At 42.1% G+C, this 14357-nt stretch overlaps 1 protein-coding gene across 1 annotated transcript in view; it reads right to left on the reverse strand.

Moving 5' to 3' along the window:
- The window catches only part of PCSK2 (proprotein convertase subtilisin/kexin type 2), a 94028-nt gene that overhangs the window by 35788 nt on the left and 43883 nt on the right, over positions 1-14357 (reverse strand). Inside the window, exons 3-5 of the mRNA XM_063391650.1 lie at positions 9818-9931; positions 8402-8510; positions 6518-6555 (exon numbers count right to left, since the gene is read on the reverse strand). Of these exons, the coding sequence (XP_063247720.1) occupies positions 6518-6555; positions 8402-8510; positions 9818-9931 (261 nt within the window). The remainder of the gene's footprint in view (positions 1-6517; positions 6556-8401; positions 8511-9817; positions 9932-14357) is intronic.

The raw sequence follows: 14357 nt of genomic DNA on the forward strand, positions 1-14357 counted from the left end.
TTCTGAGGAAAAACAAACAAACAACCCCAACAGATAACACAGAAATGAGCTTATCCTGCAGGAGCTAATCCTGCACAGAACAACAGAAAAAATAGCCATGTCTGAAAGAGAGAATTTCGTTCTTTCCCCACTAACTTCTTATTTTTGCCAGTGAAAATTTATTGTCATGCATGTCCTGAGTAATATTCTAAATGCTAAAATCAGCCCCTGAGCTGCCAGAAGCCACCAGGGCAGCATAAACAGCCCAACAGAAGGCCACCAGTTTTGACTGCTAAGGCATCAGTCAGCCTCACATTTAAAGTGTTGATCCATCCTTCCATCCTGGCAAGAGAGGCTTCATTCTGTCTCAGCAATTTCTTGAAGCAGATTGTGGCAGAAATTTCATCAACAGCCTTCATCCATCAATGTTCTGAGTTTTCAGTGCTAGCAGGAGTATGTATTGTAAATTTATCCCAAGGCTTGGTTGATAATTTTTAGGTTTTATGCTAGTGTTTCTTTTAGAAAACCTATTAGCAAGAATCCAACTCCAAAGCAACACCAAAAAACCCAAAAGAAACCAACCAAGCCCAAGTCTAATCAGTGATGTGCTGAAACAGGTTTATTCTGTTCTTTATTTTTTGGTAATAAATTCTTTTTTAATGTTACAATTAAAACCAGATGCTAGCAATGACGGTCAGCACGTGGAGCTTGCCCATAAAATACCTTTAATGTATCAGAAGCAAAGGTTTATTGAAATGAAGTGTCTAGTGCATGTGAAAATCATGCCATGGGGATCAGACCTCGTAAAGCTGCCTGAAATCATCCCCTGACACCAGGCCAGTGTCAGCCCGACTCTCCTGTGGTTTGTGTTTACAACCCCTGAAGATTCCCTGGGTTCATATTCAGTGCAGAGACACTGGGAGCTCTTCGGTGTCTTCACAGTGTTTCCAACAAATTTTGCTCTTGGAAGGGTGACATTTTCCTCCCCAGCAGTTATATGTGGACTCTACTGGACTCAGGAAAAAAACCAGCTGGGGTTTTGGGGTGGGGTCACCAAGGCCAAAGTAGTGCTGATCAATAAATGCCAGTGGAGCTTTGTCAGCTCTAGAAAATCCCACAAGCAGAGGTTTTTAGTGGAGATGCTGATGGTTTGTACTGGTAAATCACTGCCATTGGGCTCGTGGCTGCCAGAACAGTTTGCTGGTCCTTTCTGTGGTGTGCAGGGAGGTTTCAGAAATTCATGGTAATGAAGGAAAAACAGACAAAAAGAAGATCCTTCCTGCTGTTGCTATGCTTTGCTGCACAAATTGCAGCATGAAATTTATTGCCTGTACTATTTTTTATTCCTTTTGTGGCTGTAAGGATTACTCAATGATGTTTTTGTTCCTCTAGCAAACAGTGGCAAATGCAGCTCAGAACAGAAGTGGAACATTTCCCTGCTTCACTGCTTATGTGATAATTATGCCAAAAATAAGCTCCCACTCTCAGCAAGGTGGGGGAGCCCTTGTGGTATTGGCTGGAGACACATTATCAAAAGGTAGGAGAGAGAGAGACTGCTTTGTGTTTGGAGATGCTGCCACAGTGGAAAGAGAAGACAGGTTAAGACCATCTGAGGGAGAAATGGTAGATGACAGAAAACTCTGACCAACCCTGAAGTAAATCCAAAGAGCCTTCCCTCATTCCTTACACAGGGCCTTTCCTGCGTAAAAAGGTGTTTGCATTTGTCACTCCAGCTGGAGTGGCAGCTGACAAGGACCTTGGAAGACAAGGCTGCACCCTAAGGACTCACAGGACAGAGAAAGAAAGAGAGGAAATAAAGAGGAAAGAAAGTTTGGGGAAGGCCAGCAATGAGGCACTGCCCAGGCTGATGCTTGTTTGCACAGGTGACACCTGTGCAATTCTACAGAGTTCAAAATCTTTTAAATTGCTACCTATTACTAGGAAATGCTGATTGATTCTCATTCTACAGGTGTGAATGCTTTGTGAAGATGTCACCTACCCCCACAGCCACCTCCAGTTTTCCTACACTGTTTCTCTGCTCTCTCTCTCTCCCTAGGTTTTTTGAAATAAGCTTTCAGCCTCAGGCAGAGTTCAGACACAGAAACCAGCAATTTTTTACTGCTGGCCTGAGTCTCTTGGAGGGATCCTGATTTTTCTAACTACTCCTAATCAGGGACAAACCCACTTAGAAGACATGATCAGCTCCCTGCTGCTCTAAGCGGGATAATGCTGCCACACTGCCCTTCACCAGCAGACAGCGGCCAAGGATAAAATACCACAATAAAAAACTGATATCAGAGAGAGCTCAGCTTGTTTCTATTTGTGGCACAACAAATCTCCATTTGCCTGTTTTTTTCTTTAATATAGTTTGGTACCTCCATCCTCAACAGCTGCTTTTTTTTTCCCCCTTTTTATTAGACATCTCAGATGCAGCCCCTGTAACTTGACTTTTCTTTCTCACTCAGATGCTGTATCTTGGAGAAGTCAGTCCTGAAAATTGCTGGGTTTATATGTACATTATGATTTGAAAGCAAACCATGGTGTACATTAGGCCCCAGCTTTTTAATTATCAGTTCATAATGAAGGGCTCTCTTTCAGTGAAAAAAATAATTTCCTGAAGGTTTCCAAGGTTCCCTGCAGTGTTTCCAAGGCTTGGAAGAACAGAATATAGATCATTTGACAATGAGTCTCTCCGCATTCACAGCATAGAATGGAAAATTCCAGCTTTGCCATAACCCCCTGATCCCAGAAAAGCAAGGAGCTGTACTGCACCAAGCTGGGAGGCAATGCTGGGAGGGCAGTCCACCCACACCGTGAGCAGGCACGTGTCCTTCCACGTACATAAAGAACATTAAAACCAGAAATGGATGATTCTGACGCCTTGGGAAGGCTGACCTGGAACAGAGACTGGACAGAGCTAAAGCAGAGATTTACTGAAAGGCCTTTAGGGTACACCTTGGGCAGGACAGGGCCTGACCAGGGCTACACCCAAGGTGGACCAAGAATGGTCACAAAATGCCCAAACGGTCACAAGGTCTTACATTTTTATAAGATTTGGTCCATTTGCATATTGGGTTTAATTATCCAATTATAGCCTCAGGTCGTGAGGTCTTATCCTCCCTGTTCCTCTCTTCAATCTTATTTATGCTTTTGGGCCTGAAAGTTGTACTCATTGTCCTTGGTGTGCAGCAGGAAAAGGATTTGTTTGGTGTCCCTGCTCTGTGCAGAGCGGAGTGACACTGAGTGTGAGGCTCAGAACTGCTCCCATAGGCAGCACAGAGTCTGAAAAACATGAAAGCTGAAACTTAAGGCATCAATTCAAGCAGTAAATCTTAAAAAAAACTACAAAGAAAAATATGGATGGAAGGCACTCCATATGATAGGTCAAAGTTCAGCAGTCAAGAGAAAATACAAAGTTTTCTTCTTTAGAAAGATCTTTCTCTTCCCTGACCCTGCATTTCATCTAAGTGCTAACCTCCATTAAACTATTCAAGCAAGAAAATCAAAAAGTCAAAATCATAAAAGCCAAATTAAACTTGGGAACCAAGGCCAAGGTTTTACACTTGAAAATGCTCAACTGCCAAACCTACCACCTTTGAGAGACTTTTTAATTGCTCCCAATTTTCCAAGCAAGATGGATGGACACTGCAAGGGTATGCAGGCTTTAATACAATTGAGAAAAATTTTATTTCCTAAAAAATAAACCACAGAACTTCAGAGAAAGCTGCCCCAAAGTGCAGATACAGTGAAACACCAAGAACCTGGTACAGGAGTTGTGCAAAGATGATTATAATTGCTATGCCAGCCTGAAGTGGGTTAACAACTCATTCCTTAAGAGACTCATTTCACTGCCTTTTTACATTAAACTGATCTTTTTCTTCAGCAGAATTTAATTCCTCATCTTTAGTTCATGCCCAAATTGCTGCCTACTGGGAAAAAGGCCTCAGAGACAGCAGATGCTGCCAGAGCAGGAACTCCTGGGACTCAAGGGGGCCTGGGACTCGCAGGGAGAGGCAAAGCACAGGTGAAGCAAGCCCTGCACTTGCTCTGCTGTGGCTGGGCAAGGTTTCAGCAGCAGGAGAAGGAGCCAGCCTTGTCCTGAACCAGCCACAGACCTCATGTGGCAAGCCCTGTTTTGAACTTCAGTATTAAAGCCTGGAGGTCTTGTCTCCTTTAAGATCTTTGGGATGGGATTTCTGCTGCTCTTTTAATGTTGGGATTCTTGTCTCTTTCCTGCTCCAAGGTCAGGGTGAATAAAACTCAGGAGAAGTTGAAGTCTCACTCTGAAATTTATCATCCTTATCTATTACAAACTCAGGAGATGTGAGTTCTCTCTAACAAGTCAAGAAAGTAAACTAAAATGGTGTCTACTCAAGGCTATTTCAGCCTTAATCATCAGAAGATCACATCAGTCACAAGATGACTTCTGTATTATTTATGCTTCTAATCCAGTTGTGACCACCCAAAACCTGCAGTGTGGATTTCTTTCACCCAATTACAGAAAACCACCCAGATTCATGAAGAAGAAGGAAGAAAAAGGTACAAAAAGACAACTTATCCACGCCCAAAGTTCTCCATCTTGGCTCCCATACATCACCATACACTAAAATTCCAAATGTAAGTTCTTCACCCTGTGGGATCACACAATACTACCCAAACTGTATCCCAATAATCCCAGTACTATCACTCATTTTTGGAAGCCTGTTTTAAGGTTTCAGGTCAAAGCAGTGCTTCCCTGCAGTTCTGTGCCTGTCAGCACAGAGAGTCCAAATCTCTCAGTGTCGAGAGTTCCCACACTTCAATGGCTCTCCTGCCAACCAGCCACTTGCTTCTGCATTTTGTGTTAGCCAGCCAAACTTCTCTTTTCCCTCCACAGCCTGATCACTGCTACACTACAGAACCTCTCCTCACCTGGACAAAGTCTCTCCTGCACCAATCTCTTCAGATCCTCGTTTCAAAGTCAGTCTCCTCACAAGCCTTCCATGACTCCCATTAAAGGCCTGATGACCTCATGTCCAAACAGTTTTCTTTCCAGTTTTCATCCCAATATCTCTTAACTCTCAGATTTCCCTCCAGCTCCATTATTTCAGGATTTTCACCATCATGTCTGTGCATTGTCCTTCTCTGTGTCATTTTCCAATAAGTTCCACCATACTCACTATTGCCACTCTAAAACCAATACACTTCTGCTAAACATGACAAGTACTTATCCATCAAACAGAGAATATTTTGGAATTAAAAGAGAAACGCTGTATTACAGCAGAATCTAGTTTTGATTTCTGGGCATGATCGTAGATTCACTGTTATCAGAACTGTTATATCAGGTAAATATTGGTATATTGTGCAGACTTTTTGCTTGTCTATTTGAAACATGATTTTTAGAAACAGAATATTCCCATCTACTTTGTCCACACTTGCTGCTGAAAAGGGAATGTACAACATGTGCTGTGCCCAAATCACATGACAGAATATACACAGAGCACAGTTCCTGCAAAGAAAAAGGCTGCCTTTTACAAATTTCTTTATTTCTATCGATTTATGGGAACATCCTGCTGAGTTATTTCACTTGGGGGAGAACTCTGCAGGCAGGGCACAGGGTTTAATTAGCTGCTATTAAGTCAGTTCGTAAGGAGTGAAACTGGCTAATCTGCATTCTGTGGTCAGCTGTTTCCCAAATTCCTTCTCCAAAGCCTTCTATGTCCATTTATTATCTACCAAATATGCTTTGCTACTTGCAACACAAATAGGTTTTCACCCTGTGTGTTGTTATGTTCCAAACTGCTCATATTTAAAAATGTTTTCCTCATTTTGGAGCTGTTCTATCCAAGCAGCAGATTTTTTTTTTCTAAAATCTCCAGCTCACTTGTTCCTCTTTTCATTTAATTGCAATTGCAAACTAAACCACATTGCTCAGCTGAAGCAGGCTGGGCTTCCCTCAGGAAGGGGCCTGAAGGCACCTGGAGCCAGGAGTGCTGGTGCCAGTGGAGGGTTGGAGGGAGACAGAGAGTTAAGACACACAAAACCACTCCAGTCCAAAGGTCTGAATCCCGAGGTAGGTTTGAGGAACCATCAATTTGCATAGCATGTGCTGAGAATGCACAACCTGCCCTGCATATGCTCTGAAACACTGGATCCAAAAGCCTGCTATAAAGGAATGAAACTGTTCCTGGAGGTTTCAAAGGCTAATACATGCCTTGCCACAGCCCCATGGCCCTCCAAGTGACAGGGGCATTCTGCATCTTAATAGCAGGACTTAGAGCCAATTCACAGGTTGCTCATTTCCTAAATCCAGTACTGCAAGCTGCAGCTTATTTCATGTGACACACGGCTGTCATTCCTCCACAAAGAGCCCTGTCATGTTTCCATCCCTTGCACAAGCAGTCCCACTTTCAGTCTGCTCCCTTCATTGGGAAATGTGTCATCACTAAGATCAGGAGTCCAGCTGTACTGCTGTTCTACTACGTTTAAAATTTTGTAGCAGTGGGGCTAAAATAACAAGAAAATCCACATCTTAGAAAAAAGGTCAGCATGAACTTACGTAGTTTGATGCAAGATCTGGATGCAGATAATCAATTCCTGCAATAAGACAATGACAGAAGAGAAAGGTTAAGAGTTTCAAAAAAGATTTTCTAATGATCACAGAACACGATCCCTTTACAACCAGAGGAAAATAATCATGGTGAATAATGCAACTGACTGAAGTGAAACTCCAGTTTTTAAATGTGGATTTTTCTATCATTTATGTCAAAATCCAGATGCCATTTGAAAAAGTGAGCTGAATGACAAAGTTTACTGTTTTGTAGACTGGATCATATTTACTTATAAGGATTAGATTAAATCACAGTTTATCTTCGTGTGAGTTTTGTCACCTCGAATCATACCAAAACCAAAAAGATTGGTAGGCACTGGATCAGTACAGGACACACAAAGGAGTATTTTTAACCACTGTCAACTAAGTAGAAAATGACCTAGAGTAGACTTGGGGTGATCACTAAGGCAAACATTTCAGATTACATGCATGAAAGAGAACTTTTAATATTGCATTAAATCATTTCAGCAAATATCTGTGTACAGGCTCCACATTTTGGTAACGTGCTAAAGACTCTAACAGAGCACTGGTGTGCAATCCACCCATTCTGCTGCATGGCATCTTTCCACACATGGCAAAGGCACAGATCCCAGCAGATGGTGGAACAGAGGCAGCAGATCCACACTCAGCTGGGATAAGATGACCTGTCACATAGCCAGTTAAAAACATACAAGGAAATGGCCACCAATCTCATGCTGCATTTTCATCATCACCTCTCTATCCTGTTTTTCCAACCACCTCACCATTACATGCTCTGTTCTATTTCAAGGAGAATGCCATGTTGTCATAGTAATCCTGATGGAAAGATTATTTCTCATTTTGTAGGGTCCTTAGCACTAGATTTGCATGAGGAGACCCTTGTTACTGATCCAAATGGTAGATGGACAATAAAAATCTCTATGCAGAATCCTGTTACTCAAGCCATCTTTTTTAGAGTTACTAGAAACAAACTATAAGGCAAATGACTCCCCTCTCTAAAAGCTGTATCTCAGGCCTCATCCAGCCTGGCCTTGAACACTGCCACAACCTCCCTTGGTAACCTCTTGCAGTATCTCACCACCCTCACAGCAAAGAATTTCTCCCTAAGATCCAGATGTCTGAGTTTACTTTCTTACTTCCACAAAAACCCTGCCATAGGAGTAAGCAGGTGAGGAACAGAAATAAGTGAGGACAGATCCTGGTTGAAAAACATATGTGGATACAAAAATTTTATTTATTTTTAATATTATTTGGCCCCATTAAGGGAAAATATTCAAAAGAAGAATTTTGAATTCTTATTCCAAAGAAGAGTGTTGAGAGACTGCATGGAATTCCTGTACTTCAGCAAGAACCCATGAGTAGAAGAGCTGTAACTTCAGCTGTACCTTTCATTTTCATCTTTCCTGAACATAAGTCTAAAACTAGCAATATATCTAACATGCAGATCGTCACTGACATTCAGCATGAAAGTGTTTAATTATTTCAGCTGTCAAGGATGACTTTGAAAATAACGTAATCCAAAAAACATTTTCTGAAATATTTTTTGCACAGCAATTACATCCTCCAGTCAGTGCCTACAGAAGTCAAGGAGAGTTCTTCCTTAGGTATAATGGCCATTACAGAGTGCCCTGAAAGACACCTGATAATTGCAAAATACTTCTAATGCTTGAATATCAGTGCTTCAGTACCCCTGTATTTGTATCATATTTTCCCTGAAGATCTCAAAGTATTTGTGGAGACTGCTAGTCTCAACACTAAACAATTGATTATTCATTTTTAATATTTTTTAACTTCAATTACATGAAAAAAAAAGTCTACTTAAAAGTATTAAATTAGCACTCAGTCTTCACTTACCATCGTCCATAATTCCTATGGTTACTCCCTTCCCTGTGTATCCCAGCTCCCATGCTTCAGCTACATTAAGGTCAAGTCCAGGAGTCCCATCTGCTTGACCAGTGTTAATCTAATACATCAGTGAAAAAAAAAAAAAGCTCTTTTTACTTGACTGACAATTTCCACAGCCACTGATTTTTCCTTTATGTCTCTTCATGCATCTTTAGTACAGAAAATATATTCCATATGTTTTTGGAGTACACATCTGTCCATAATCATATCTACTGCAATAATGCAGAAAAAAACTGGAAAAACTCAACACTGGCAAAATGCAACTTTTTGTGTAAGATTTGGTTAAACACTGAATCTTTTGGACCCCAAAAAAGGACTTTTCTACTTAACTTGTCAGCCAGTGGGTCAATCCAGGAAAAAAGTTCAAACAACTGATTTTACAGAGGACTTTTTTACGAGCAGGAAATACTTTCTTCCTGAAAGCAGGGAGCTACTGTATAACTTCCTCAATTTTTGTTGTTTTTATCGCTGCAACATTTTGATTAAGTACCAGAAAATAAGGGAATTAATTCTCACTTTTCATTTATCGACTCATCAATGATAAAATCCCATCCGTGCTAATTTGCCCCAATTCATATGAAAATTCTTGCTTTAGGAAAAAAAACCCCACAGCCATATTGGATGGATTCAGGAAATGTAAAAAATGGATTAAGAGACAAAACATTACTCTTAAGCAAAAATACCCTTCTTAAGTTAACAAGGCAGTACTGCATTTACTGAGTATTTCATGATAAATATGTTGCAACAATAAAACGGACCAGAATTATTTATCAACTTGTTAAATAAAAAAATTGCTTCACTTCAAAGTAAAAATATGTTTTCTTTTAACTAAAGACTTCTTCCTATAAAAATGACACAGAAAAACTGAAACAATTTAGCAAAATATGAATTTCCTTCGACATTAGCTTAAGCAGAAATTCATCAGTTTTCAGCTGTTCTGTTTTTGACAAAAGAAACTACAGTCAGATTTCCATAAGAAAAGCTTTAACTTTTGCTAGCAAATACATCATAATCTTTTGTTATCATTCCATAACAATATTTTACCTGGCAACAGCTCAAAGACATGACTGATATGCAGTTCTAGGGGACACATCAGCACACCAGTAATGCCCACAGGACACCAATACAGTTCTCTTTCAAGCCTTCCAAGGATCTTTCCATTGACTGAAATGAAATTTATCTCCTGAAATGTGCTGGCTCTCCCCAGTATAAAAGGGGTACAATTAAAACCAACACAACGGAGCCCTGGATCCGTTCCCAAGTCCTGCATTTGGAAAGAACTGTTGGAAAACACTGCAGCCGCACAAAACAGCTTGAATGACAATTATTTAATTATGATTATTGTGATTTTCTCTCAAAACTTACCAGGTACCACTGCTTTGTAAATAAAGGATCATTCATGTTGATGTCAATGTCATTGATGTCTCTATATCCTCGCTTCCTTCTGATGAAGCCCTCCTGCTGCACAGCTTTCCTCACCTGGAAGGTTAATTTTTATACATTAGCTCAGCATTCAGGACAAATATAAAAAGCTTTTTTGAGACCTGTCTTCATGAGAGAGATAGGGGTTATGAAAACACACTCTGTGTTTGTGTAATTCATTTGCAACCTCTAAACCAGGGACTGATCCCAATCAGAATTTACAAAGAGGTAGGAAGCTCCAGGACTACTGCAACAGCTGTGAGGGGAATAAACTCCCCCAGAGTGTCCTTCCTGGAGAAAAGCTCAGCTTGAACATGCTTTAGACACCAAACAATCAGCATAAGAATGATCCCCTCTCCAGGCATCATCATCATGAGTCTTCTTGCCACAGTTTTATTTTTTGTTGCCACCAAAATAGAAGCTAAAGTTATTGAACTAATTCCAAATATGTCACAGCTCCAAGCTGTAGACATTTGACAAAATGAGGAAGCAGGTCTCAACCACGCTTCTGCTTTTTGAAATTTTTCTCCAGGGCATTTTCAGATCATTAGATAACCTTTTGTGCCTGAGAGGGACCATTCTGATTATTCATGCCTCAACTCAACGTTACACGCGAGGTGAAAGATTCCTACAGAGGCTGTACATGTGCTGGCAGCCCTGTCCCCAGGGAGACTTCGCCTGGCAGCTGATCAGGGGAGAGAAGCTTCCACTGATGCCTTCACTTTCAGCTTTCAAGTTTTCCAGATTCTGTGCTGCCCAGGGGTGCAGTTCTGAGCCTCACAGTGGGTGCTGGTCAGCTCTCTTCACAAAGTAGACAAAACAAATCCTTTTCCTGCTGCACACCAAGGACAACTTTCAGGCCCAAAAACACAAAGGATGGACTGAAGGGAGGAACAAGAAGGATGGGACCTCACAACCTGAGGCTGTAACTGGGCAATTAAACCCCAATATGCAAATGGACCAAAACTCATTAAGTGTAAGACCTCATGACTGGTTAGCCATTTTGTGACCATTTTGGGTCCACCTTGGGTGTAGCCCTGGTCAGACCCTGTCCTGCCCAAGGTGGATCCTGGAGCCCTTTCAATAAATCCCTGCTTTATTCTCTGGCTCTGTCCAGTCTCTGTTCCAGGTCAGCCTTCCCAAGGCATCACCACAATCAGGCTACAAGTGACCCTCCAGTTGCCAGCAGAGCACAGCCCCAAATGCCCAGGAAAATGCTCTGGAAATCAGGGTATGGGAAGAACTTTAGCAGATAAAAGCAGTTAAAACTTTTATCATGAAACCTTGCCAAACTACTGGGGCCATTTTTTTTCTTGCAGGGACAGGGGCTCACCTGGAGGGTTAGCTTGTTATAGATGTGTAGCAGCATGATTGGCTCTCCCAATTAAGGGATGAACATTGTGTGTATGTTAAGAAAAGTTTTACTGATGCACAGCTATGCTATTGTGGTTTGTTGTTTAGATGTCTTCTTTCTGTTCTCCCCATAGGCCCTTTTCCTCCATTCTGTGTTTGTTGGAACTGGATGTCTTGGGTTCAATGCATATTATTCCATTTCCCATCTGGTGAAACTGGCTGGGGAGGTGTTTCTTTCCTCATAACTCCAGGGGAGAGGGGGCTGTTCAAACCAGCTGGGGCAGGGTTCTTTATCCCTTCCAGGACCCATCCTCCCTCCAGGGGATCTCTGCTGTCCATGGGCCATCCAGGCTCACTGCAGGGCTGATCCAATTCCATCATCCATGGGAGATGCTGCACCCAGGGGAGGAGCCCAGCATTCCCACCTGGATAAACCCTGGGATTCAGAGCCCAGCACAGCCTGTGTGCACTGCATTCCCACCTGGATAAACCCTGGCATTCAGAGCCCAGCACAGCCTGTGTGCACTGCATTCCCACCTGGATAAACCCTGGCATTCAGAGCCCAGCACAGCCTGTGTGCACTGCATTCCCACCTGGATAAACCCTGGCATTCAGAGCCCAGCACAGCCTGTGTGCACTGCATTCCCACCTGGATAAACCCTGGCATTCAGAGCCCAGCACAGCCTGTGTGCACTGCATTCCCACCTGGATAAACCCTGGCATTCAGAGCCCAGCACAGCCTGTGTGCACTGCATTCCCACCTGGATAAACCCTGGCATTCAGAGCCCAGCACAGCCTGTGTGCACTGCATTCCCACCTGGATAAACCCTGGCATTCAGAGCCCAGCACAGCCTGTGTGCACTGCATTCCCACCTGGATAAACCCTGGCATTCAGAGCCCAGCACAGCCTGTGCATTCCCACCTGGATAAACCCTGGGATTCAGAGCCCAGCACAGCCTGTGTGCACTGCATTCCCACCTGGATAAACCCTGGCATTCAGAGCCCAGCACAGCCTGTGTGCACTGCATTCCCAGAGGACACTGCCAAAGAAATTTTCTGGGAGAAAAAAAAATCTGGTGTTGCGAGCTTTCATTATACTTCTGAGGCTCTCAAAAATGTTTTGTAATGGGATCTACTTTCATGGATTATCCTTGCAATAATAAGTGATAAATAAATATACTGGTAAGAAAAACTATATGGCAGAAAAGCCACTAAACTGACCACACTGGCTGAAGTATAGGATATGAAAATACAGGTTCTAAACCACAAGTTGTCACAGTGTTTTAGAAATCCTTTCCTTTATGCACCACAAATCCACAAGACATTTAAGGAAGCGCTGTAGAATATACAAGAAGTTAAACATGCAAATATCTTCGGAGGCAGGAACTTCAAATGTCAGACCATAATCACCTTATTTGCACTCAGGTAAAAGAGCATTCCTAAAGGAGACAACTCAGTGGTTGTAACTGGAGTTGTAACACATACAAACACATTCACAGACCTTGTAAAATGTGCTGACAACTTAGACACACTCATTTTGTACTCTTCAGCCTAACACCTGGAAACAAGATAGTTTGAAGAGTACCAACATTTAATTGAAAAAAAATTAATATTATTATTAATAATATTATTAATCTAGCTTTCTTGATCAAAAAACAATGCTTAAAACCATCAAGTACATGATCAGGTGCAGTAAGATCCCCTAACATTTACTTAGGTGTGTTCCTGAAAAGAATCCATGGTTATTAAATAAATCTAATAACTCAGAGAACCACTTCTACACGTGTGACTTTGGCATTTCAGATTTAAAAGGCACACATATGAGTTACACTGCAGTGTCATAGCAACTTCATATATACAGTGCCAGTCAAAATCAACAGAGAAGAAATTCATCCAAAGGTTCAAGCAGATCTTAGGACAGTTGAATCATTCTTGGAGGCATCTTTCTGTCTCAGTTAATTAAAGCATGAGCATAAAAGACAGTGCTCAGTGAGGTGTCTTAAGACAGAGATGAAACTGGGATCTAACTAATGGGGGCTAAAAGCTGCATCCCTCACAGCCATATTGTTTCATTATAACCCCCAAAAACCTGATACCAACTCACAACAAACAGGATGGGGCACAGCATGGCCGGAAAAGGCAGTGTCAAAGGTTTCTAAACAATACACATATGTGAGTTTTAACTCCTTAACTAAAGGCACCAAGTGGTAAAATACTGAACTGGTGCTTTCATTTATATGTGTGTTCCCAGTACTCGTGCAAGTTCATTAGAAGTGGAACAGACTGAAAGTAAAGAAAAACCCTAATATGAAATAACCTGGTAAGGGGGGAGTGACTAAGCAGGACCCATGCAAGTTGCACTTTGTGGCACCAGGTCGCTGTACAAAGTAAAGAAAGGTCTAGGCACAGTGTTTGACAGCTGCAAGATAAAGCTCAGTGATGCCATGGAGACACAGCACTCACCTGTCACTCTGCCTCCCCCCTCCCCAGGCTCACCCTGGCTCTCCACTGCCACTGCAAACCCCAAGCTGTCACCACAGAACATAATGAGGAACAGAAGACAAGCCTCATTCAGAGGGGATGCCAGAGAAAAAGATTTCAGGTGTTTGTGCTCCCACGTAAGCCTGCTGGCTCTGCAGGACCCGCCTGCATTCAGGCACTGAATTAGGGCAAAGTGCAGAGGGAGTTCTACTAATTAAAAAGCAATGCTGGGGAGCCCTGGCTTGTCTTTTAAGATGACGGAGAGGGGGAGCAATCTGCAGAAATAGCACAGGCTGTTTTCCCTCTTCTGTATCATCTTGTTTTTCTGATTTGTTCCATCTTCACAATACAACCATAATGTATTTTTTTATATAACACTGTAATTTCCTGAGACAAGGGAATACACCCCTCAAAGAGGCACAGTTTTCACTGAACTCAAATCACTCGGCCAGCTGTTTTCCAAATGTTTCACTTGGAGAAAGGGCATACGGGGTGTCACCATCCACAGACAGATCACTCTCAGAAATCCTGAGACCTCTTTTTCACCACAAAAACGAAGGGGATTCCTCATATTTGCAAATGACAGGAAGTCATACAATTGAATCCAGAAAAGATTAGGCATTTTTGTCCAAAAAAGGGTTGAAATTTT

The sequence above is a fragment of the Prinia subflava genome, chromosome 2, assembly GCF_021018805.1.
Source record: "Prinia subflava isolate CZ2003 ecotype Zambia chromosome 2, Cam_Psub_1.2, whole genome shotgun sequence".
Classification (NCBI taxonomy): Eukaryota; Metazoa; Chordata; class Aves; order Passeriformes; family Cisticolidae; genus Prinia; species Prinia subflava.